A 27362-nucleotide genomic window follows, 5' to 3' on the forward strand; every position below is an offset into this window, starting at 1 on the left:
CAAAGGGGACAATTTCCGGTGTCTCCTTCTTGACCTGTTCTCGCAGCGTCCCTTTCCCCACCCTTTCACGTGAGATACCTGGGCGCACAGGTGAGGGGCGTGGCAAGGGGAAAGGGCGTGCCGAGCAGCGGAGCGGGCTTGGTCCCCCCCAGTCCCGGCAGATGGGCGGGTCGGGCAGCTGTGCCGCTAACGGTGCCCTTTACTCTCTGAACGCAGCTCGATTTGCGTAGCCTTGACTGCACCGACGTTCACCTCTGTGTGTTGGAAAATTCTCGCCCCGACAGCAGTAGGTGAGTGAGCGTGAAACGAAGAGCGCTCTGTAAAGCCTCTGAAAAAGCAGAAGGTTAAGTCCCCGAGACGCAGGGAATTGGTGATGTGCCCGCCGCTGCCCCTTGCATGGGAGTTGGTCGGGGCTCTGGCTGCTTCGCCTTCTGATCGGGCTGGGGGAGCCCTTCCCCGACCATGATCCCGCTTGCATTCGACCCTCTTTAGCTAGAGAAGTTCAGGTCACAACTGGTGCAGCTTAAGTCGCCCCTGGTATTCTGGGCTCTCCAGTGGCCTTGGCGGCTGTTACTGCAGCTAGACCACCCACCAAGCCTCTTCCAAATGCGTGAGATGCTGTGATTCAGCTTAAGCACCTCTTTATTTTTTAACTTTTTTATTCAAGAACTGTGAGATAGACCCTTACAAAGCTGTGCATATTGGATTTCAGTCTATACAGTATTCCAACACCCATCCCTCCGTCAGCATACAACTCCCAGTAGTGTCCCAGGTTCCCTCACCCCTTGCCTACCTCTGCCTCTATGGCAGGCAGTTGTTGTCCTGCTCCTCCTCCTCCTCCTCCCCCGCCCCCCTTTCTGTCTCTATCTCTCTCTGTCTCTCTACTTTTGGGCATTGTGGTTTGCAATATTGATACTGAAAGATTATCAAGAATATCCCTTTACCTACTTTTAACACTTAGTTCTTGTCCAGTGTTAAGCACCTCTTAAAAGCACTTTTAGGCACAAGCTCATTTAATAATAATCTCTTTCTAATCTAGCCTTGCGGTTTGTAATGAGTCAATGAAACTATATGGAAACTCCTTGAGATGTTCCATAAACAGTAGTTAAAACCCTAGGCCCTGCTAGGAAGCTGATGTGTATGAATAGATAGCCATTGGAAGAAATGAAAATAAAGCTTTTTTGTTTGTTTTTTTAAAGAGAGTTACTCTTCTGTCAAGTAATATCCATAATAGCATCATCTGAGTGTCTACCATGTTCCATGAATTGTGCAAAAATGGATTATAAGATCCTTTAGCAACTTCACGAGACATTTCCTCATCAGGCAGGGAGTTCTAGAGAAACTAGTAACCTGCCATGGTTATTTCACGGTGGAATTGACTGTGAGACACATAGAAGGCAATCCAGGACATAAAGAGGGAAATCCACATGGGAAAGATAAGGAGCAGTTGTGAACCCTTCCCCCCACTCCTTCATCCCAGCACTGAAGAAAGGAGAAAATGACTCTGGGAATTTCAGACTAAAGTTTCTTTTTGGAGCCGTTTTGATTTTTTTTTAATGAAATGTTTATTAGATTTAAATTCACTTTAAAAGATTAATAACTGCTTGTGGAAAGCGATTCCAAGGTTGAGTCTTCACAAAATGAAGACATAAGCTACAAGTAATGTCTATATTCTGGAAAAATAGAAGTTGAAGATACATAAGTGTTTTACTAGAAGTGAAGATTTGAGATTTTACAAATTACAGACATAAAATGGATGAGAAATCAAGCATGTAAGCAGTGAAATAATTATTCAGAGATAAAGTTTTACTTCTGCAATAGACACAGAGCATATAAGAGAACCAAGACAATTCTCTAGCCCATAATAAGAGAAAGCAGGTTTATACGGATTCGTTCAAACAAAATAAAGGAAATCATTAGAAATATAGAAGAAACTCAGTTTCTTCTATCAAGGCCTTTTCTTTGGTGACTGGCATAAAGCTGGTCTGAAACACTGCTAAGTCTGCAGAATCATTTGGAGCTCTGAGCACAGACCATAGTCACAGTATGTTTTGTTGCCAAATGTTTCTTCAAGAGACCTTGTGAATGTAGCTTACTCACAATGCCCCAGTCTAGATGAATTTAATTCCAACACTCTAGCTTGCCTATCACAAATGAAGATAAAATTTGATATTCACCCTCCCACTAAGATTTACAGGTTGTATATGTTAACTTTCTCCTGGGAATATCAACAATTTGGAATTTGACTTTTTTTTTGTATTTGATTCAGCCTGTTTCAAAGACTTGGTCCTATTATATTATAATCTGTGTGCATATTTTTCACCAGGAGTGTTCCCTGAACACAGAGTCAGGAGTAAGCCTTGAGCACCCCTGGGTGTGGCCCCAAACCAAAACAAAATAAAACAAAGCTGACTTGCAGACTAGAAAAAGGTGCTTATCATCTCCATTTTCTTATTAATATGTAAAGTTCATTTCACTATGATGTTTAAAACTTTACTGAACACTATCAGATAGGACAATCATTTTTTTTTCTTTTTGAGTTACACCCAGCAATGCTCAGGGGTTACTCCTGGCTTTGCACTCAGGAATCACTCCTGGAGATGCTTGGGGGACTATATGGGATGCTGGGAATCGAACCTGTGTCGGCCGCATGCAAGGCAAATGCCCTACCCACTGTGCTATCACTCCGGCTCCCCAATGACAATCATTTCTTGGTCATCAAGTATAACTATTTGACTTGTATACTTAAGACGTTTCAGTATTTTAATTTTGAATCTTGTATGTGATTTTTTTAGTTTATAAAAATGGAACCTTGTTCTTGTGACACTTTTGTGGGACTACCTCCAGCAACAGTTGGCAACAGGATTATTTTTGGAAAAAATTCAGACAGACTTTGTGATGAAGTACAAGAGGTAGTTTATTTTCCTGCAGCAACTCATGATCACCAGAGAGAACGTCTTAAGGTAAGTGAAATACATATTATGTTAGTAATGTGTTTTTAAAATTTTATCATCGGTTATTTGGCAGAGGCTATAGAAGTTGAAAATGCAAGGATCTGGGACTAGAGGGAGAGTACAGGAGTAAGGTACTTGCTTTGCACATAGCCAATTTGGTTCAAGCCCCTGCACTGCATATGGTTCCTTGAATACCACCAGGAGTGACTTCTGAGCATAGAGCCAGGATTATCTCTGAGTACCAAATATCCCCACCCCTCAAATTTCAAGAATCTACAGCAAGGGAGATAGTTTGGGGTGCATGTCTGAAATGGAGTGTGCCTAATCCTGGTTCTATTCCAGCATCAGGTAGACCTCCAGCATTGCAAGGGGAAATCCTGGAGACCCTAAGCACTACACCGTTATAAAGAAGGATGATTGAAATACTAAACTTAAGTAGAAGCAGCAAGTGGAAACAGCAGTAGAAGTAATCCATTCAGACCAGAGACTAAGGAAGGTTCACTGGAGTTTTGGTTTCACTTGAAGTTTAATGGACAGAAGCTATTCTAAGAAAAAGTCATTCCAGGATCTGTGACTTAATAGTTTCATCACCAAAAGGAAATGTTAATCAAGCCCAGTGATCTCACTATTGGCATGCACATGATAGAATTGTATTTATACGATTTTAGTATTTATTGCCATTTTAATTTTAAAATCCATTTATCATGGAACTTAAAAGAGGTCAGGGAGATAGCGCAAAGGGTGTCTGCTTTGTATGCAGGAATACTGATTCAGTCCCCTGACCCCTGAGCACCTCCAGGTGTGGCCCAAAATCAGAAGTCAAACAATGGTCAAAACAGGGAACTTAAAGTAAAAGTTTTATATTATGCTTGTATTGCTATTATGGATATTTAAGATTTTACTGTTATTGTTTTTTTTTTTTTTTTTTTTTTTTTGCTTTTTGGGTCACACCCAGCGATGCTCAGGGGTTACTCCTGGCTTTGCACTCAGGAATTGCTCCTGGCAGTGCTTGGGGGACCATATGGGATGCCGGGGATCGAACCCAGGTCGGCCGCGTGCAAGGCAAACGCCCTACCCGCTGTGCTATCGCTCCGGCCCTTTACTGTTATTGTTAAATATCAGATGTTTTCTTTAGGCCATTGTTTTTCATTAAGACTAATAATCTTGGATCCATTTCTACTTTAACTCTTCATATTTACACCTAGCCTCTCCATAAACCCATCGTTCTCATTCTTTTCATTGATGTGCACATACCAGATGGATTACTTCCCCATGTGACACGGGCTTCTCTGGACCCTGATATAAGTCCCAGATGGGATCTCATGAAATACTTATCTAATTAATCAATAAACATTTCTCATTGGGATTGAGAATTGCTTCAGTACATTTTATTTTGTACCTTTTTGTACATGATGATTCCAGAGTACACAGCTAGAAGCTATTAAGCTTTTATTAGCTCCTCTTCTTCATTTTCCTTCATGACTATTAAACCTCACTTTTTGGATTGTAAAGTAGTACATATATTTTAGTTTCTTTCTTCTTTTTTGTATTTGGGCCACACTCAGAGTGCTCAGGACTTACTCCTGGCTTTATGCTCAGGAGTCAGTTCTGGTGGGGTTCAGGGGTGGTGCTGGGGATGGCACTTGAGTCAGCCACATGCCAGGCAAGCACCCCACCTGAACTGTCATGGCCTCTACACATTTAAATTTATTGAAATTAAGATCTGTATTTGTTTCATCTTTCTGCTGTCACTCTCAGCATCGTGTTTTGTTATAGAAGATGCTCAGAAAACACTTAACTAAATAAAAATGCTTCATCATGAATAAAATAAACACTAATAATTGGATTAAAAAATTAAATGTAGTCGTGCTTAATTTCTTTCGTGATGGTTACATTTTCGGATTGATTTTTAAAATCTGGGCCGTGTAACTTTTCTTTCTTGGTTTTATTGTCGGTGTATGACTTTCTTACAGTGTACTTACATAGAAATTGACCAAGTTCCTGAGACATACGCTGTTGTTCTTAGTCGCCCAGCTTGGTTATGGGGAGCAGAAATGGGAGCCAATGAGCATGGAGTCTGCATTGGAAATGAAGCTGTGTGGGGACGAGAAGAAGTTTCTAATGAAGAAGCACTACTTGGCATGGACCTTGTCAGGTTATTTTTCTGTTAGATATTTTTATTATAGAGTTTTTCTAATTGTTTTAGTGTTCCTCAGGACTAGCCCTGACTCTGTGCTTGGGGCAGTGGGTAGTCATTCATGGCAATGCTTGGAGGGCCAAGTGGTGCCAGGGCCTAAACTCAGGTCTCCTGCACATGAAGTACATGCTTGGCCTGTTGAGCTATCTCTCCAGCCTCAACAATTGATTTTTAATTTTGTTGTAACTATTCCACATTTCATTTTTTTTTGCTTGTTTTGGGTCTTTGATACTTGATCGTTTGTGTGAAAAATTATTCATAACATAGGCATGCATTATCAAGACTCAAATATTAATTGTGAAAAGGGAAGGAGTTGAAAATTATGTATTTTAGGTACTGACAAGACTTTATCACAGCTTGACTAACTCACAGTAACTTAATGGAATTGTCAATATAACTAAATATATGTTATCAATATAAGCAAAGATATCAATGCTATTTATATATTTTTTGGGAGCTATACCTCTTGGTACTCAGGGCTTATTTCTGGCTTATGTTCAGAGATCGTTTCTGACAGGGCTCAGGGCACCATATATGATGCTGGGGATTGAACCTAAGTTGGCCATATGTAAGGCAAGTACCTTAACACCTGTATTGTTGCTCCACCATGGGTTGTAATTTTTGTCTTTATTTCATAGATGGCACACACAAAGTTCAGAGATAAAGCAACTAACTTGCCAATAAATTACAAAGTTGGAATTTGAACATTGATCTGTTTTGGCTCCAAAAACTTTGTTTTCATGATCTCAAACTGACTTCAAAAGGGATAATGTACAAAGTTAGGTTTCAGTTTATTTTAATTTGAAAGCATATTTACTTTGACTATAACCGTAAATGTTATGTCCATGTAGTTATTTACAAAAAATAAAGGAAATTTACTTGAAACTGAGCACTTTATTATTTTTATTTTAGACTTGGCCTTGAAAGAGCTGAAACAGCTGAAAAAGCCCTCAATGTCATTGTCGATTTATTAGAAAAATATGGTCAGGGTGGCAATTGTTCAGAGGGTACACTTCTATTTAGCTATCACAACAGTTTCCTGATAGCTGATAGAAATGAAGCCTGGATTCTGGAGACTGCAGGGAAGTACTGGGCAGCAGAAAAAGTACAAGGTATGGACAACTTCTCATGACTTGTTTTAGAATGAATAAAATATCCCTTTTATTGTAGACATTGCATTTAATTGTCTTTCAGCATTTATAATCCCATGCAGTGAAAGTTTGTGTTGCAGGGGAAATGAAAGCATTGAAAGAACATACAGGGATAGAGTGCTATAAAGAACTTTAGAGGAGGGCCATGAAGATAAGAAGTAGACTATGCTAAGGCAAGATTCTGCTTTTGCTTAGACAATAGGCCCAAGCTGTGAACTTCTGACCAAGCCAGGGAGGGATGAAACACTGGGGGCACCTCATTCTTCAGGGTCCACTGGGACTCTGAAGAGGGAAGGGCCTCTGATCATGTGGCGCTATAAATCTGCAGTCCAGTGACTGTGGAAGACTTGCTGTGGCAGGTGGGTCCCTGCTCTGCCAAATATTAGTATGAAACCTCCAATGTCACTCCTGGATGGTTTGGGGGATTGTATGGGGTGATGGGGATTGAAGCCGGATTATCCGTGTATAAAGCAAGAGTCCTATTCACTGTACTATCTCTCCAGCCCCAGTACCCCGGGCTTTAGGCTACAAGTCTCCCCTGTACCATGGCCTGGGGGGTGGAGGGGACGCAGTGGTATGGGTTGTGGTCCAGTGCAGGAGAGGGAAGAGTATTGATGACAAGCAGGTCTTTAGGGCACTAGCAGTCTCCTTAAGGAGGGAGAAAATGATGCAAGTGACTGTCCTAGACAGGGAATTGCGGCTAGAGAAAAGTCCCAGTAATTTTAGCAGACAGAGAGTGGCCAGAGAAGTGTGACATGTCCACCCCCTCTTCAATGATAAGTTTCCTGCAGTCCTCATAACTGCAGGCTAAAAATCCTAACCTGCAGCTCAGGCCATTAAGAGGGAGAGTTGGTATGGTTTAGGAGTGTGAGACCTCTTCCCCTTTACTCGGAATCTGGGCCAGACTCTCCAGACTGAGCCACTCACAGCAGCAGATGCATACAGATGAGCGGAGAAGGCTCTAGGACCACTGCCATTGAGCTCAGATAGATAATAGGTATGGTCACAAAAGGAGTGAACAGTGTTGGTTTCATACCTAGGCTGGTCCTCTCCAACCAGGTAAATTATTGGAGGAAATCCCTAGAAGATCTCTCACACCTCCACACATCCAAGAGCCTGGAGAAAAGGAAAATCAAATATTCAAGTCATGTTCAAGTCAATAGCTACAAAGCCCCTACTGGAAAAGCAAAGCAAGTGCCAAAATAGAGGGTGACTGCCAACAGAACAGATGAGGGGAAAATATTTCTCAGAAACCAATAATAATAGAAATGGGGAGTGTAACTGACAAATAGAATAATTATAATGAAGAAAATCTGTAAGATACATCAAGTAATGTGAACATAGGATGAAATGTTAATGAAATGAAAGAAATGTAGGCATCACGGGAGTTCAGTAAAGAGCATGAAGCTATACAGAATTCTAAATAGATGGAGATGATGCATGTGAGCACTGCAACTAAGTGTGTGAGACTGATGAGCACTGCAACCAAAATCCAAAAGTAAAAACAAACTAATTCAGAAATTTGGGTAAACTTTTAGTAACTGTATTGCAGACCATAAAGCCCCAAAGCGGGAGGGTTGGTGAAGGTGGAGAGGGGGAGGGCGCGTGAGAGATAGAGAGAGATAGATAGATAGAGAGAGAGAGAGAGAGAGAGAAGGAGGGAGAGAGAGAGAAAGAGAGAGGAGAGAGAGAGGGAGGGAGAATACTACCATAGAGACAGACAGCTGAAGAGGGGTGTGGCGGGAGGGGACATTGGTGATTGGTGGTGGGAAATGTACACTGGTGAAGGGAGGAGTGTTGGGACATTACATTACTGAAATCCAGTCATGAACAACTTTGTAACTGTGTATCACGGTGATTCAATTTAAAAAAATTTTAAAAATGGGTAGAGGGAAGATAGTTTAATGGACTGAGTGCATACTTTGTATGTGGGAGGCCCAGGTTTGGTACCCAGCAGTATGCTCGGTTCCCTGAGAATCACTAAGCCAGGACTAACCTCTGAGGACTAACCTCAGTATGGTCCAAAAACCAAAAATATTTTTTTCTTAATTAAAAAAAATAGCAAAATATCTTAAGATATTTCATCTAAGGGGATGTCAGATTCCCCTTTCCCCGCCAAAGAAAACAAAACCAACCAACCAACCAAAAAACCCCAAACCAAACCATATATGAAAGGATCAATATGCTAGCCATTAGGGAAATTCCTCTATTATATTGGCTAGAATGAAAAATGATACTAAATTCTGGGGAGCGTTTGGATATTGGCACAAGGAACTTTGCTAGTAAGAATATACAGCCACTCTGGCTAACAGGCTGTCTTTTTTTTTTTCTTTTTGGGTCACACCCAGCAATGCACAAGGGTTACTCCTGGGTCATGCACTCAGAATTACTCCTGCCAGTGCTTGGGGGACCATATGGGATGCTGGGAATCGAACCCGGGTCGGCCGTGTGCAAGGCAAACACCCTACCCGCTGTGCCATTGCTCCAGCCCATATGAAGCTGTCTTTTTTTTTTTTTTGGCTTTTTGGGTCACACCCGGCTATGCTCAGAGGTTACTCCTGGCTCTGCACTCAGGAATTACTCCTGGCATTGCTTGGGGGACCATATGGGATACTGGGGATTGAACCCGGGTCGGCTGCGTGCAAGGCAAATGGCCTACCCGCTATGCTATCGTTCCAGCCCATGGAATTGGTGTTTTAATATTAAGTGTAGTAAAATATTATGAACAAATTTAATGAAAATATTAAAAATTAAAAACAAAAAGTTTTATATCATGATTTCATTCATTTAATATTGTTGAAATTATAGTTATAGAAATAACAGATAATGGATTGGTGGTTGCCTGTGGCTCATGGGAGTTTGGAGGTGGGAGAAAAGTAGACCTGGCTTTAAAAGGGTGGCATGGATGATTCTTGTGGTGATAGAAATATTAAAATTTTTTTTTATTTTTAATTTTATTGATTCACCGTGAGATATAGTTACAAGCTGTCGCGTTTGAGTTACAATCACACAATGATCAAACACCCATCCCTCCACCAGTGCACATTCCCCACCACCAATATCTCTAGTATACCCCCGCCTTTCCCACCTCTCACTGCCTCCATGGCAGACAGTATTCCCCATACTTTTCGGCATTATGGTTTGCAATGCAGATACTGAGAGGTCATCATTTTTGGTCCTTTATCTTCTTTCGGCACACATCTCCCATTCTGAATGATTCCTCCAACCATCATTTTCTTAGTGACCCCTTCTCTGTTCCAGCTGTCCTCTCCCCACCCACTCCTGAGGCAGGCTTCTAACTATGGAGCAATCTTCCTGACTCTTATATCTATGTTCTTGGGTGTCGGTCTCGTGTTATGTTGTTTTATATTCCACAAATGAGTGCAGTCCTTCTATATCTATCCCTGTCTTTCTGATTAATTTTACTTAACATGATACTCTCCATGACCATCCACTTGTATGCAAATTTCATGACTTCATCTCTCCTAACAGCTGCATAGTATTCCATTGTATAGATGTACCAAAGTTGATAGAAATATATTTTTATCTTGGCTAAATCAGTTCCAGTATTTTGGTTATGATACTATTTTTACTTTATTATTGATATTTTTTTTTGTTTTGGGGCCATAACCTGTAGTGTTGAGGGGCTGCCTCCTGGTGATGCCAGGGATATAATCTGGTTTGATTGTGTGCAAAGCAAGTACCCTACCTGCTTTACTATTTCTGGCCCCTTGGTTATGATAGTGTACCAGATGTGGCTATTTGGGGGAGAGTAAAAGGTGCCAAGGATCTCTATTGAACTTTTGCAACTGTAATCTACAATTATCTTAAAATAACATATTTGATTTTTTAAAAGTAATTAAAAATACATAATTATAGAAATGTATATTTACATTTTAATAGTGACTAAGAATACTTTTCCCCCTTTCTACCCCTCATCTTTGAAAACAGAAGGAGTTCGTAACATTTCAAATCAGCTCTCTATAACAACCAAGATTGACCGGGAACACCCAGATATGAGAAACTATGCCAAGCAGAAAGGTTGGTGGGATGGCAAAAAGGAATTCGATTTTGCTGCAGCATACTCTTATCTTGATACAACCAAGATGCTGATTTCATCAGGCAGATACTGTGAAGGCTACAAGCTGCTAAATAAACACAAAGGTAATTTTAACATTTAGATAATAACAATGAAACCCAGTTTATTTTGCATAGATATATAATAAGGAATCATTCTTAGTAAAGATATTATTATTATTATTATTATTATTATTTAGCTTTTTGGGTCACACCCAGCAATGCACAGGGGTCACTCCTGGCTCATGCACTCAGGAATCACCCCTGGCGGTGCTCAGGGGACCATATGGGATGCTGGGATTTGAACCTGGGTCGGCCGCGTGCAAGGCAAATGCCCTACCCGCTATGCTATCACTCCAGCCCCAAGATATTATTTTATTAAAACTGAAAATGTGATATTGTAACTATATTTCTAGTCAAATGCTACTTAGTTATGAGAGGGTAATGATCCTTTTGAAGGACAAGTTCAGAATCCCTCTTCCAATTCTTCTTGATATTCTTAAAACTTCATTGGGATTACTTCTCAGAATTCACTGAAACATGGAGACAGACTTCTCTGACTATTGCTGCAGCTTTCATTCATTTATCTTTTAATTTTCTTATTTCAAAAAAGACACACTGAAGATAATATGAACTTCCCTTTTCATTCCAAATCTCCAGAAATATTGAGTAACATATTTCAACAAAATAGATAAACATTATGTGACAAGTATAGCTAGTTTCTGATGCAAAAGAAGAAATCACCACATACTAGAAATGAACAGAGGAAATGTAGGTGTTCATGATGTTTTCTCCCCTTGAAATTTTCCTCTTTTGTGTCAAAAGTGGGTGTGGGTTGAGGTGATTTAAAGCATGGGTAGGGGGGCTGGAGCAATAGCACAGCGGGTAGGGCGTTTGCCTTGCATGCGGCCGACCTGGGTTCGATTCCCCAGCATCCCGTATGGTTCCCCGAGCACCGCCAGGAGTAATTCCTGAGTGCATGAGCCAGCCAGGAGTAACCCCTGTGCATTGCCGGGTGTGACTCAAAAAGAAAAAAAAAAAAAAGCATGGGTAGGTATCTAGGTGAAGGACCCATTTTGGAGTAAGAACTGGGCTCCTTAGTAAGATCTGGTATTAAAAAAAAAAAAGCTACTTTCTCCCTATTTAGAGTCCTAATGTGAAATTGAAGATTTGCTATCTCAGTCTGTGGATCAGTATACAACACTATTGTGAGCAACTGAACTCTGAACTACAAGTATTTCGTAGATGTAGATGAGGTTACCTGTGCTGTACTGAGAAACAAATGCTAATTTAGAAGTAGTAAACCTCACAGAACCGTGGCATACCTCTTTCTATACACACCCATATGTGAATATTTGACCTGACAAAAATTAGATTTTTATTCAAATTTCCCAGCCACATGGGAATTATGCTTTAAGCAACATAAATGCCATTGAAAACGTTTAAATTATATGGGTGTTCAGATACATATGTCGCTTAAAGTCATTTTGGGACATGTAGACTTGATGCAATTGACATTCGTCCCAGAAGGCTGTCGCTTACAGCCTAGGTATGTAGTGGGCTGTCTACATCTGGGCTTTTGTAGTTACATTCTGTGATGATCAGACAATGCGGAAATCAGCCCATCATGCATTTTCTCAGAACATAATACATCACTCAGTGATGCATGATTGCTTCTGTGTTTATAACGGATAGTTTCTTCTATTCTGTTCTCAAGTTCACTGTTCATTCTTTCTGCATTGTCTAACATACTGTTAATTTCTTTAGTGATGTATATGCATGCAGGAGACCCTGGCTTGATCCCCAGCACTGCCTGATCCCTCAGGCACCCAGGGGCGACCTCTGAGTACAAAGCAGGTGCTAGTTCCTGAGCACCACCGGGTGTCACCCTAAAACTTAAAAAGATAGGCCACAGAGGGCTGGGGGCCTGTGTAGCATAAATGAGCCCTGAGTTCTGTCTCAGTACCGCATATCCCCCAGCACCCTGCTAGGGTGATGCTGGTAGCCCCATAAGCTCTGCTGTTGGGAATATCCCCCAAAATCTTCTAGTAGGCTTTTGTCTCCTACTAACAGATAATGACAGAAAAATAACTATTAGGGTCTGGAGAGGTAGTACAGTGAGTCACGCACTTGCCTTGCACACGGCTGACCCAGGTTTGATCCCTGGCACCACATATGGTCTCCCGAGCCCCACCAGAAGTGATTCCTGAGCACAGAGCCAGGACATCCTTAACATCGCCAGTGGTGGCCCCCTACCCTCCATCCAAAAAAGAAAAGTTAATTGTTATTATACAAAAAAATGATTTTGTTTAGGCAGTTACTATCCCAGATAATTGCTACTAGGGTTATCCTCCAATAAATTTATGATAGACATGTTCTCCCTTACTTGAAGGGTAAAATGGCATTATAAATCAGTTAGAAAACAGCTACTCAGAGATAGACCAGTAAATGATTGATAGTTGCTTTCCAGGTTGCTTTTTATTCATTCAATAAACAAATTATTGTTAGTTATGTGGTAGGGCAGAAAAATGTTTGTGACAGAATGTTTTTAGAATGCTTGAACATTTTTGTTTTTAATGTTCTAAAAATCTTAATATGTTTCCAGAATAATGAAAGATTTAGTTTCTTTCTTCCTTTTAGTTTTTTGGTGGTGGGGTGGGGGGGTGCAAGGTATACCTAGTGGTGCTCAGTGGCTACTCCTGGCATTATGCTCAGGGATCACTCCTGGCAGGGCCATGGAACCATACATGGTTCTGAGGTCAGCTGCATGCAAGGCAAGTATATTAACTCCTGTGTCATCTGTCAGCCCCTTAAGTTTTCTATAGTTCCTAATGTTAGTTCATCATTTTAATTTACTTATAGTTTTTTTAATTGTCATTTTAATTGTTGTTAGTTTGGGGCCATACTAGACAGCGCTCAGAGTTTACTTGTGGCTCTGCTTAAGGTACCATATGGAATGCTGGGGATTGAACCCAGGTCAACTGCATGCAAGGCAAGCGCCCTACCCACTATACTATTACTTCGGCTACTATTTATAGTTTTTATGGGGGCACACCAGGAGTGCTCAGAGCATATTTCTGATGCTGTGCTCACGGATCGTTCCTGATGATACTTGCGGAACCATATGTGGTACTTGGGTACCAAGGATGGCTGCATGCCAGGCAAGGGCCGTTACCTGTACAACTCTCCATCCCAGTCATCATTTTTGGTTTTTTTAATTTAAACTATATTTTTAAATCAAATTAGTATGTACAAAATGCTCCTATGTTATTTTAAGAATTTAAATTTTAGGCTTATATTTGTTATAATGCTAGGAGTTGCAATTTCCACATCTATTCTCCTTTATTAAAGCATCTCAAGAGCTAGACACTGTGCTAACTGTGATTGTTGTCCTTTTTAAACAACCATGTAAAGTAGCATATTATTTTACAAGTAAAGAAACTGTTTGTGCTCTTCACTTATGTCTTCAGTGAAACTGAAAAAGAATGAACTTTTGTTTATCCTTATATTTCTTAGCACCTTATTCAGTGTTTTACACTAATGTGTGTATGTGCTTATGTTTGTTGAATATAGTAACAAAGAATTTTTTGGCTAAATTTTCAGTGAACAACTTGTAAATAATGTAACTATTTACACTGTTTGCACTATTTAAGGTCACTATTCTGTGCATTCCCACCTGACACTGCACTTAAAGATTCAGGACATAAAATTAGTAAATATTCTTTTTTTTCTTTTTTGTGTCACATCCAGCGATACTCAGGGGTTACTCCTGACTCTGCACTCAGGAATTACTCCTGGCGGTTCTTGGGGGACCATATGGGATGCTGGGAATTGAACTTGGGTCGGCTGTGTGAAAGGCAAATGCCCTACCCACTATTGCTCCAGCCCCAGTAAATGTTCTTGAAAAAGTAAAACAACTACTCATAATGAAGGTGGAGAGAAAAATATTAGAATCTGAAGATTTATGGAAATTGGGCAATAGAAAGAAAAAAGACAATTACAAATTAGCTATCATGCAATAATTGTTAACTATAAATAAGTGGATTTGAAATGCACACAAGATTATAGTTATAGATGCATGTAGCATGGAACATTTCCCCCCAAATGTAAAGTATAGTTCATCCAGTTTTTCTGTGCTTAGCCAAAAGAGTAAATGTCTTTTTGATACTTTCATAAGAAATTGCTGGCTAGTACATTATGGTTAATTTTTCCTGTTATTTTTCTAGATGGAAGAGTTGCCTCTCTTCTTTCCACCTATTCCTGTCTGATAGCTATTAACTGTGCTGCATGTATATCCAAATTGTATCTATATTCACTCATGTATTTTAAATAACTAGTTTAAATTGCTGTGAAATTGCACCCTGTGTTTTGCATTCATTTTCGTGAACCCTGCCACTGCAGTCTTAGTACTTATTCAATGCTTGCTAGTGGATTACTTATAGCCATCCTCCTCAAGTGATCATGTAAATCCTCCTTTCATTTTGAGAATTGTAGGTTTTGAATATAGAAAACATTTTCACGATACCTTTATTATTGCAGTGTTACGGTTCTGACACTGTTTTCATTAAAACTTACCATTTATAGGAATTGAGATTTGAATCATTTTAAAATCTCACTAGGTGTTGAAGCTATGTGCCTGATAAATAGGTATGGGCTGTAGGCCTTTGCGTTATTATTTAGTTTTTATATTAAGTGCTAATTTTAGGTGTACCATTTTTCCCTTGCATTTAAATAAAGTTAACAGGAAGATACTTCTATAAAATTATATACCTTTTGTTTTCTATTTTTTGGGGGGGTTGGATTTTTTTGGCTCAGTGGCTATTCCTGGCTCTGTGCTCAGGGGTCACTCCTGGCTATGCTCAGGGAACTGTATGTGCTTTGGGGTTTGGTCACACACAGGGCAAGTACCTTAACCCCTGTACTTCCTCCAATTCTAAATTCTCATTGTCACTGTCATCCTGTTGCTCATCAATTTGTTCAAGCGGGCACCAGTAACATCTCTCGTTGAGAGACTTATTGTTACTGTTTTTGGCATATCCAATATGCACAAGTAGCTTGCCAGGCTCTGCCGTGCGGGCTCGATACTCTCGGTAGCTTGCCGGGCTCTCTGAGAGGGGCAGAGGAATCGAACTCGGGTCGGCTGGGTGAAAGGTGAATGCCCAACTGCTGTGCTATCGCTCCACCCCTAAATTCTAAATTATTTTTTTAAATTGAAGTCATGGCTACACTGGGAAGAACAGGAGTTAAAATAAAATGGTTGGTAGCTTGCATTAGGGCTGAACATTAGATTGTTTTGTATGGAAGTTAATTTTATTTTAATTAGAAATGTCACCAAACCATAATTTGGGTGCAGCGTTGTTACGAGTTTTTTTCCCTCTCTTTTCAAGTACATTACTTGTTTTTGTATCATACTCTAGGGAATAAGTCTTTTAAGATGCTATTCATATGACAAAGGGCAGTCAAGATACACAGATCAATGCAGTTGATTTCTACCAAACAGCCCAGATTTATTCCCTTTGGAAATGAAAATAGGGGGTTCATCAGATAATTAAGAATGTTGGGGCTGGAGAAGTAGCACAGTGGGTAGGGCGTTTGCCTTGCACATGGACAACCTGGGTTTGAATTCCAGCATCCCATATGGTCCCCTGAGCACCACCAGGGGTAATTCCTGAGTGTAGAGCCAGGAGTGACCCCTGTGCATCACCAGGTATGACCCAAAAAGAAAAAAAAAAGAGTAAGAATGTTTCTTTTTTTTTCTCTTTTTTGGGGGTTGGGTGCACACCCAGTGGTGCTCAAGACTTACTCCTGACTCTTTGTTTGGGGAATCACTTCTTTTTCTAGGGAACCATATAGAATGTTGGGGATTGAACCCTGGTTACTGTATGCACGGCAAGCACCCTACTAATGGTACTATCTCTCTACTTCTTACTTCAGTCTTTAAATATTAAACCTGTATCACTGAAGTAAACATTATGGCATAACATTCTTTTTACATGTTCTTTGATTTATTTGTGCATTTTCCACCTGTTTATCCAAGGATCGCATACACTTCTAATTTTATTTATTTATTTATTTTTAATTTTATTATTATTATTTAATAACCGTGAAATACAGTTACAAAACTTTCTTGTTTGAGTTTCAATCATACAATGATTGATCACCCAACCCTCCACCAGTGCACATCTTTTACCACCAAGGTCCCCAGTATCTCCCCCATCCCACCCCTCCCCCTGTCTATGGCAGACAATCTCCCCCGTAGTCTCTTTTGTATTGCTTGTTATGAATAGCATAAGATGTCCTGGAATTCTAAAATTTTAGATAACTAGGGTCTGGAGAAATCTCTGCAGCAAGCTGCTCAGTTTGGAGATTCTTTTTTGTGTCTCTGGATCCTGGCCATCAAGGAGTTTAAGTAGCAGCCAGAGGTAGTTTGTGGGTATGACCTCCAGGGTCCCATGGGGACGGGGGGTGGGGGAGATGAGAGGGACCGGTCCATCCCCTATCTTTTGAGGCCTGGAGTTTGTCGTCACTGATCCTGTGTACCTGCACTTTTCACTGGGTTCTGGAAGTTGGCGGCCGCCGGGGTTTTTAAGGGGCAGGTGGAGGGATGACGCCTGACCCTGTCTGAGGCACCCCAGTGAAGTTGTCCTGGCTTAAAGTCTGGAGGCATCTCTTCAGTGAGCTGCTTGGTTCAAAAATTCTTTTATGTGTCCTGATTACATACAATTCTACTCTGGTGCTCCCACGTTTAACTCTGGTGCATAATAGGGTCACACATCATGTTTTGATACTTTGTATATTTTATATAAACATCTTGTAACAGGAATTAGTTTATAGTTTATTATAAGTACTATTTATACCTAGAATATTATATTACATACTATCAATAAAGAATATAGTTTTTATTTGTAGATATCAACCTGATGATTTTAAAAATTACTTCCTTAGGAAACATAACATTTGAAACGATGATGGAAATTCTCCGAGATAAGCCAAGTGGTATTAATATGGAAGGAGAATTTCAGACAACTGCAAGCATGGTCTCTATTTTACCTCAAGACTCAACACTACCTTGCATTCACTTCTTTACAGGCACTCCTGATCCTGAAAGGTAAAATCACAGAACCTCCTAACCTGGCAAAGACCTGGAAGAGGGTTTTCATTAATCTGTTGATGATTTTGTGAAGCTAAGATTTTGTTTCACAGAGGTGATAATAGTTTTCAGATAGACTTTCCATTCAGGTTTAGCCTATTTTTTTGGTGGGGGTAGGGGGGAGTTGGGCACACTCGTGGTGCTCAGAGCTTGCTCTTGGCTCTGCACTCAGGGATCACTCCTGATGGTGCTTGGGGGACATATGAGATTCTGGGGATCAAACTCAGGTCAGACATGTCCAAGGCAAGTGCCCTACCCACTGTGGTATCTGTCTGGCTCCTAGTCTGACCCACCCTTCCTTCCTTCCTTCCTTCCTTCCTTCCTTCCTTCCTTCCTTCCTTCCTTCCTTCCTTCCTTCCTTCCTTCCTTCCTTCCTTCCTTCCTTCCTTCCCTTCCTTCCTTCCTTCCTTCCTTCCTTCCTTCCTTCCTTCCTTCCTTCCTTCCTTCCTTCCTTCCTTCCTTCCTTCCCTGTCTTTTTTCCTTCTTTCTCTCTTTCTTTCTCCTACTTTCTCTTTCTTTTCTTCCTTTATCTTTCTTTTCTCCTTTCTTTCTCTCTTCCTTTCTCTCTCTTCCTTCCTTTCTTTCTTTCTCTCTTCCTTTCTCTCTCTCTTCCTTCCTTCCTTCCTTTCTTTCTTTCTTTCTCTCTTCCTTTCTCTCTCTCTCTTCTTTCTTTCTTTCTTTCTTTCTTTCTTTCTTTCTTTCTTTCTTTCTTTCTTTCTTTCTTTCTTTCTTTCTTTCTTTCTTTCTTTCTTTCTTTCTTTCTTTCTTTCTTTCTTTCTTCTTCCTTTCTTTCCTTCATTTCTGTCTTTCCTTCTTTTTCTTTCTTTCTTTCTTTCTTTCATCCTCTTTTTTTCTTACTTTCTTTTTTTACTTTAATGTATGAGTACTGCTATTTATTTAGTCATTGATTAAGCTGATTGAGTTGGGCATTAACTCCACATTACTTTAAAAAATTTTTTAATTGAATATAGATCTTTACAAAGCTGTTCATAATTGGGTTTCAGTCATATAATGATCCAGCACCCCTCCCTCTACCAGTGTACATTTCCCACCACTGTTGTCGCCTGTTTCCTACCACCATCCCCCAACACAACATCCCCCACTCTTAGCCTCCCTCTATTGGAGGCATTTTTCTTCTTGCTCTTTCTCTCCTTTCCCTTTGTGCATTATGATTTTCAGTACAGGTGCTAAGAAGTCATAGTGTTTTTTCAGTATTTTTATCGGGATAGTAAGGCTGGAATAGCTTTTCAATTTGGTGGCCGCTTTGGAGGTGTGGATGTGACTACCGAGGCTTCTGGAAGTACAGGGAGGTGGGGGAGGTAGCCCAGCCTGACCCCAGAAAGCCTGGAGATTTCGGTCACAAAACCTGCATACCTGAATTTTCAGCAAGACTATATCTTGGTGAGGTCTTTCCTGAGATGGCGGAGTCAGGCTGGGGGCATGGCGGTGATTTTGGATTGTGGAAGCAAATGGCTGCCAAGGGCTCTGCTTGGGCAAGCACAGGCCAACCTGCCCTCCTCTGATTTACCCAGGTCTATTCGGCCATGCCGGATCCAAGATTAACTGCGGCTTTTGATCTCATTTGAGATTTATTTATGGGTCTCTGACGCAAGGCTGGTAGTAGAGTTTACATGGTGGTGCTGGAGTTGGTTTGCAGGGTGATTGCCAGTGCTTCCTGGTATATTGGGAAGTGGGGGGAAGTAGCCCATCCCAACTCAGAAAACCTGGAGATTTTAGTCACAAAACCTGTATACCCGAGTTTTCAGCAGACTATATCTTGGTGAGGTCTGTCCTGAGACAGTGGAGTCAGGCTGGGGGTATGGCAGCGATTTTGGATTATGAAAGCAAGTGGTTGCTGGGGGTTCTGCTTGAGTGGGTACCAGACTAACTCTCCCCCTTCCGATTTACCCTGGCCTGTTTAGCCATGCACAGGTCTGAGATTCACTGTGGCTTTTGATCTCTTTCGAGATTTATTTATAGTCTCTGAAATACGGCCAATAAATGAACTTATATAGCTGAGCTGGAGGTGGTTTGTGGGTGTGACTCCCACATACCTAACTTCTGGCTGTTTAATTTCTTGGCAAACTTGGCCCCAAGTTGTTTGGGTCTGGCCAAAGGCACAGTGGCAATTTTGGGGTATTAGGAAGCCTGAAGGTACAATTAGGCTGCTGATGCACTCACCCTGTAGGTATAGGTTGACCTGTTGGCGGCACCATACCCCATAGTCTGCTATTTTCATGTGTGCCAGGTTGTTCAAGTGAATGTAAAGCTAAGGATCCCATGGTTCTCACCTCAGAGAAGATCCCAGTGTAGTAGGGATGATGGGACAGGTGTAACTAGTGTGTCCAAAAAATGTTAGTAGGCAGTGATTTAATAGATACCTCTAACAAGTTGAAATCTTAGAAGACTTAGGATAATAATGCATTATATTCCCATGTGCTAACTTAATAAAGATCTTTTTCTTTTAGATCTATTTTTAAGCCTTTCATATTTGTGCCAAATATCTCACAATTATTGGACACTAGTTCACCAACATTAGAGCTTGAAGAGCCAACTAAAAAAAAGCCTAATTTTAAGATTAAGCCTGACAGGAGACACCCACTCTACCAACAACATCAACAGACATTGGAAATACTAGAAAAAAATAAGGTATGATTATGTGCTCTCCTTTATTATTAAGCATTGAAATGTTATTCAATTCACATTTTTTAATTTAGTGATTTCAGCTTTCTTTCTATCTTATAAAATCGATTTATATGTGTGTGTATTAGATGCTTAGACTAAGTAGAAATGGATTATTTTTGACTTTTGATTAAGAATATATATATATATATATATATATATATATATATATATATATATATATATATATATATATATGGTTAAGGGGCCAGGGATGGAACTTAAAGTTAGACCATATCCTCTGCATGTAGGAGTCCTTTGCAACCCAATAAGAAAAAAGCAACCACTCAACCATTTGAGAGAAATATAATAAATTAAGCATAATAACAATAGCTAACACATACATTTGTATGCATCAGGTACCGTGGTACTATCACATGGAATATTTCATTTAATTTTACAGCATATTTATGAATAGACAATTATTTGCATTTTACTGAATCTGATACTACAAGAGTTTAAGTGGAATACATAGTATTAACATTTATATATTGCCATATATAATATAATGATGCATATATATTACATATATACATATGTTAAATGCTTAGTATAAGCACTTAAGTAGATTGCTTAATATAAATGGTCCCAGCAAACAAAATTCCAAACCTACAGAACAGCTAACCTGGTCTGTTATATGATATTCTTGACTGTACAACCTCAGATTAATTTATATTTTGGGTTTTTTTGACCACACTTTGTGGTGCTCAGTGCTTACTTGTGTCTCTCTGCTCAGGGATCACTGCTGGTGGTGCCCAGGATCAAACCCAGGTCAATAGCATGCAAGACAAATACCTTAGCCCCTGTATTGTCTCCTTAGCCCTTGATTTTTTAAAAAATTTTTTATTAGAAAATCACTGTGATGTACAGTTACAAACTTATGAACTTTTGTGTTTGCATTTCACCTATATGGTGATCGTTTATCCATCCCTCCATCAGTGCCCATTCTCCTCCACCAATGATCCCAGTGTCCCTCTCACCACCCCCACCCCATCTCCCACCACCCCACCCTGCCTCTGCGGCATGCCCTTGATTCACAAATCACGAAATCCCCGTTAATCGTTAATTGTTGATTTCTCGAGCGGGCTCAGTAACCTCTCCATTCGTTCTTTCCCTGAGATCTTAGAAATCTCTCTCGACTTGGCCCTCCCAACGATGTCGATGTCGCATTGGAGACTCTTTCAGGGTCAGGGGAATGAGATCCAGCTTGTTACTGGATTTAGCATATGAATACACCATGGGAAGCTTGCAAGGCTGTCCCACGTGGGCAGGAAACTCTCAGAAGCTTGCCAGTTTCTCCCAGAGGGAGAAGGAGGCTACAAGATATCGCTTCTGGGAGCTTTCTTTTAAGTCTCTGGATATTGGCCATTGATGGAATTACACACACCTGGGTTCCTCTGCCGGTACCTTCATGCATGAGGCCTGTCCGAACGTGTGGAGAGGGGCCTCAGGCATGGCTGTAGCTAGGTTCCGGTGGTCTTTGGCCGCTGGGAGCTCTGCTCGGGGTGGGGAGAGAAGCTGGAGCCCATCCCCCCACCCCAAGGGGCCCCAGGGAAGACAGCCAGGCATGCGGGCAAGAGACTCTCTGCCACCCTTGATTAATTTTTATTGAAAGTGACTTTGCATCCCATAGACTTAAAATAATGAATGAGTTTTACAAAAGTGAAAAATGCTATAGCTGGAGAGATAATATAAGGGCTAGGGGGCTTATATTGTATGAGGCTGCCTGGTTCAATTCCTGAAACTGCTGGTCCCCTGAGTACTGCTGGGAGAAACCCGAGTCGAAAGCACTGCAGGGTGTGGCCTCAAATCCAGGCCTGCAAAATATAAATGTCTATTATTTTAAATGTAAATGAAGATTAATATACCCCAAATCTCATCTCTGAAACCAAGTATGTGCATGTGTGTATACATATATGTACATGTATAGTTACATATATTTGCCAGATGGGTGTATAGACAAAGGTATAATATCCATTCCATGCCTAGTCAGCTTTCCTATATTTTCCTTCTCTGCCACAGGTATAGCAAATAGATTAGATGGAATAGAAGTGCTTAATAAAAGTTTTTTACAGAAGCATCATTGATCTTCTGCAATAAAGAAAAAGTTTGGCCGTTTTATAACCTTTCCCATGAGTTTCTAGCTTCTGATTCAAAGTCAAACATCTACTAAGTTGTAGTTCACATGTAGTATGATCTGCATTAAGGTGCCAACTATTTGAGGTTTAAAATGTGGTGGTTATTTTTTTTGCCTGTTACTCCTTTTACTTCATCAGAATATATACATTTTTTATTCTTTCTACAGGCTGGAGTGATAGCACAGTGGGTAGGGCGTTTGCCTTGCACGCAGCCGACCCGGGTTTGATCCCTCCGTCCCTCTGGGACAGGCCGGCAAGCTACCAAGAGTATCTCTCTTGCATTGCAGAGCCTGGCAAGCTACCGTGGTATATTTAATATGCCAAAAACAGTAACAAGTCTCACAATGGAGACGTTACTGGTGCCCGTCGAGCAAATCAATGAGCAGCTGGACGACAGTGATACAGTGATTCTTTCTACATTGAATTTGTCAATATAACTATTATTTAATTTTGTCTGTAGTAGAGTCCCATGTGCCATCCCCCCCTCACCAACCCCCCCAGCCACCACCCCTGCTTCCTGCTTCATCTGCACCTGTGTGTTTTTAGTTCTGAGATACAGTGTAAACATATTCTTTTGTAACCTACTGGCCTGGAGTGAAAGTCATGTGTCTGTTCTGGGCACCCCTTAAGCCCACTGGCAGGCCCACTCCAGAGACCAGGCGCAGTGTTCATCCCTTCACAGTCCCGTCTGGTCCTCCAAACTTAGCACACTCTAACAGCGAATGGACCTCAGTTTCCAGCTTCCCCCTATAAAACATCTTTTCGGCTTTTTGCTCAGAGTACATAATTGTTCATGTTTTTCTATGAAAAATAACTGATTATTTGAGATCAATACAATTAAAGCAATCTAGGATGATGGTTTTTCCTAAGGGATTTCATTTTTCTATAAGGTTTAGGAGGAGGGGAACCAAATGAAAAGTAGAAACCAGAATAAACAAACCTTGTCTCTAGAGTTGGGTTGGAATTTGGTTTAAACTTATGTGTGTTTATGTGTGGATGTATTAATTTTTTTTGTTGTTGTTCAGGAAAAAGCCCAAACAGTGTTAGAAAACATGAAGAAAATGGAGAAAGAACTATTCAAAGAGATGGAATCAATTCTTCAAAGCAAGCATCTTGATGTGAATAAAATTGTTAATCTTTTTTCTCAGTGTACAAAAGATGAAATTAGAATTTATAGGTCAAATATTAATTCTTAGTGGTTTATATATATGAAATGACAGAATGACAAAATGCCATTTGAGAGATACAATTATTCTTTAAGATCATCTAGCTATATTTTGACTATTAAAAAACTACATGTATAGCCTTGCTGAAAATAACATTAGAATTAGACATTTGGGGTAATCAGGTATTACTTTAGGTAACAGACTTGTGTTATTTTTTTAGCCATGTACTTTTGAAAATCACACAATTACTCACTAGTACATAAAGTATAAAATATTAAAATATATAAATTATGTTTATTATAATTATATAGTATCCTCAAGTAATTTTCTCAGTTACAATAGGCAGATTTCCTCAGTAATAAAGATACCGTCTTAAGTGAGGTTTTTTGTGTTCTACATAAATATTAATCTATCAAAAGGTTTTACATTTATGCAGCTATTATAGTGTATCAATTCTGTGAATGCACTTCTATTGCTATTATCAAGGTGCAGGATGCTTTTATCAAGACTTGGCTGACCAGTGAGCCTGTTTGTCTCTCTGTCTCTCTGGTATGAGGGAACTGAGGATACGTAGTTTACTGATGAATGTAGGGAAAAATTAAAAAAGCAGTTTTAGGTTTAGAGAAAAACTGAAGAGAAAGTACCAGAGTTCCCAGTAACTCCTCTCCCTGCCCCCTCCCTTCCAATCCTTCTCTGCTAGCAAAATCCCTCATCACAGTGCTACTTTAGCTGTATTTGAGGAACCTATATTGACGGATTATAGTTCATATTCTGTAAGGTTCATCCTTGGTCTTATCTACACTATGGGTTGGACAAATGAATAATGAATGTAATCACAATTATACTATTATGCAGGGCACTTTAAATGCTTTAAAAAATCCCCTGTGTCTTCCTTTTTCACCCCTCCTCATTTTATTTATTGAGTTATGGATGTGGGGCTGTTCCCAGTCAGTGTTGTGGAACAAACTGCAAAACATGATCTCCACCCCTTAAGCTCTCTCCCTGGTCTGCTTTTTTCCCTTTTTTGTGGGGGAAGGGGAGGGGGCCATCATGTATCATGGCTTTGTCCTCAGACATCACTCCTGGTTTGGGTGCACCAGGGACCATCTGGGATGCCAGGGATCAAACTAGGGTTGGCAACATGCACGGAAAGCACCCTACCCTCTCTACTATCTCTCTAGCCCTCTTTTCCTTTTTAAAATCCTGACAACAACTAATATTTTTGTTTCCATAATTTTGTATTTTCTAAAATATCACATAGCTGGAATTGTACAGAATGTAACTTTTTATATTGGCTCTTTAACTTTATAATGTGCATTTAAGGTTCCTTCATATCTTTTTATTACTTGACAGCTTATTTCTTTCCTTTGTTTTATTTTTTGTTTTGGGGCCACACTTGGCGATGCTCAGGGGTTACTCCTGGCTCTGCACTCAGGATCTACTCCTGACAGTGCTTGGGGGACCATATGGGATGTCAGTGCCATGAGAAAATCAAGTGCCCTACTTGCTGTACTGTCTCTCCAGCTCTTCATTTCTTTTTCTGTACTGAATAATACATTTTCTCAATTTACCAGTTTATTGATCTATTTACCTAGAGTTGCATCTTGGTTGCTTCCAAGTTTTGGCAATTTTATAATTGACTTTAAATAAACTTGAGCAGGGTTTTTGTGTGGACATGTTTTCAATGTTGAAAATTGTCCCATGGTATGGTAGGAATATGCTTAGTTTTGTCAGGAACTGCCAGTCTCTTCCAAAGTGACTGTCATTTTGCATTCCCATCAGCCATTAATGAGAGTGTCTGTTCCTTCACATCCCTGCCTTCCTCTGGTATTGCCCTTGTTAGAAATTTTGAACATTCTAGCAGGTGTGTAGTGGTATTTTTCTTCAATCTGCATTTACCTGACAACATATGAGGTAAAATATCTTTTTTTCATATGCTTATTTGCCATCTGGATATTTTCTCTAGTGAGGCATCTGTTCAGAGCATTCCTTGTTTTAGAAATCAGGTTATTTTCTTTTTTGTTGAATTGAGATCTCTTTTAAAGACTCATTATTCTTAAGATAAATTCCCACTCCTTTGTAATTACCAACAAAATCCTGTTAATCTGCCTACATCTAAACCCTTAAAAGTGCCCAGTGTGTTTGTCTTAGCCTTAACCTCTGCTTGTACCACTCACTTGACATTAGTAGTTCTTCCCATCTTTCAGAGTTTTGCAGAAACTTGTTTTCCTCCTCCTAGTTTTCCCTACATGCAAAGTGAATTTTCTTGCTACTCTCAGAACCACATTTGTCCTGATAACAGTGTAGCAGCAGTATTTCACATTTCTTGCTCACAGAACAGCTTTCTTTTTTTTTTTTCACAAGTATTTTAATTTATTGAATACATATTAGACACTGTTAAAAAGAATAAAAACCCTACACCTGCAACATGAGAAGTGAATAAATATTAGTGCTATTATACGGAATAAATGAACATGACTTTGTGATCTTTAATCAAGTTCATGTTACACAGTTTAGAGCTAATCTTTAACAATGCCCAGGGACTTATTTGAATCATCAGAGTTTAGAGAGAATGACAGTGACATTATTAAAAGAAAGAAATTCAGATTTAAATACAAGAACTTAGATACACACCATACTTGGTGTATTTTCTTTTTTACCACAAATTATATATTTTCCTACAAGTGGGGTTGGTTAGCTACAGACCCTGGCAACCTCAATCACAATAAAAAGGAACAGAGAGGCCAAGAGGACCTCAGGTTTGCCTGTGCTGAGGGACAGTGGCAGTGAAGGGTGACAGCCAGGCCCGGGCGACCAGAGGCACAGCGGGCTGTGGACCAAGAACCTGGAGGGAGGGACACAGTACACGCACGCTCTGTTTAAAGGTGATGGAATCCACTCTATACATCATAATTGCTCACTTTCAGACTGATCCAGAATTACAATTTTTTACTTGAAAAACAAACTGTGCTCAGAACAGCTTTCTGAGGCTAGAAACCATATTTGATTCTGCCATTGTGCTTGGTGTTCAACACTGGGTCTCTCACAGCTATAGGTATTCAACAAACATTTGTTAAATGAACATTCATGCCTCTTCTTTGCTTTTGAGGTCTTCAGGCTTTGAGAAAATCAGCTGGACAATTTATCTCTATCACTTGATAGTCATATGTCTGAGGTCAACATGTTTTATTCAAAATGAACTCCCCAGCTGAGGCAAGGGTTATTATAGAGATGTGAATTAATCAATGAAATGGTCTAGGAGATTCTTCTAGTCTACAAATCTAATAAGCTACTTAGGCTTTGGAACTTATATGAGTAATTATTATTGTATACTAAGTATAAGCTTTAATCTAACATTTTATGAAATTTTGTGTATATCTTGAGTACAAAATAAAGCAGCTGAAATTGTTTTTGGTCAACTCTTAAAATGTGTGATTTATATTTACTATTATGTAGATCAACTAGGGAATAGTTAATAAACCGAGTATTTTAGAGAAAGCAGTTTTAGATCATTGTGAAAAAATATATATGTGTATATATATGTATATACATACATACATACATATCTCCAACTAGAATTTTGTCCAAAAAATAATTATGCAGCTAAGAATTTTAGAAATTTACTTTTTACTTGTAACATTTGCCCAAAGTAAGTTCTACAGAGTGAATGTTTCTTGTTTTTTCTTTCTTTGTCTTTTTCATTCTTTGTTTTGTTTTGTTTTTTGGGTCACACCCAGCGATGCACAGGAGTTACTCCTCCTGGCTTTGCACTCAGGAATTACTCCTGGCGGTGCTTGGGGGACCATATGGGATGCCCAGGGATTGAACCTAGGTCTGCCGCATGCAA

At 39.9% G+C, this 27362-nt stretch overlaps 1 protein-coding gene across 3 annotated transcripts; it reads left to right on the forward strand.

Annotated features, from left to right (window-relative positions):
- SCRN3 (secernin 3) lies at positions 1-26934 on the forward strand. Of its 3 annotated transcripts, XM_055119993.1 has the most exons (9): positions 16-90; positions 217-290; positions 2796-2963; positions 4928-5109; positions 6064-6263; positions 10254-10466; positions 17325-17487; positions 19998-20178; positions 23375-26934. In XM_055119993.1, exons 3-9 carry the CDS (start codon positions 2805-2807, stop codon positions 23543-23545), a joined length of 1269 nt encoding a protein of 422 aa, XP_054975968.1. In that variant the 5' UTR covers positions 16-90; positions 217-290; positions 2796-2804; the 3' UTR covers positions 23546-26934. The 3 variants fall into 3 exon arrangements, with proteins under 3 accessions (XP_054975969.1, XP_054975968.1, XP_054975967.1); XM_055119994.1 differs by lacking the exon at positions 217-290 and having other exon boundaries at positions 1-90; XM_055119992.1 differs by lacking the exon at positions 16-90 and having other exon boundaries at positions 103-290.
- Positions 26935-27362: the final 428 nt, after the last annotated feature.

The sequence above is a fragment of the Sorex araneus genome, chromosome X (assembly GCF_027595985.1).
Source record: "Sorex araneus isolate mSorAra2 chromosome X, mSorAra2.pri, whole genome shotgun sequence".
NCBI classification, from domain to species: Eukaryota; Metazoa; Chordata; class Mammalia; order Eulipotyphla; family Soricidae; genus Sorex; species Sorex araneus.

Bases quoted from the DNA above. Each gene is read 5' to 3' on its own strand.
- SCRN3 (XM_055119994.1), top strand. From the start codon at position 2,805: ATGGAACCTTGTTCTTGTGACACTTTTGTGGGACTACCTCCAGCAACA. The intron at 2,964-4,927 runs GTAAGTGAAATA...ACTTTCTTACAG, and splicing joins ACCAGAGAGAACGTCTTAAG to TGTACTTACATAGAAATTGA. The intron at 6,264-10,253 runs GTATGGACAACT...CTTTGAAAACAG, and splicing joins GGCAGCAGAAAAAGTACAAG to AAGGAGTTCGTAACATTTCA.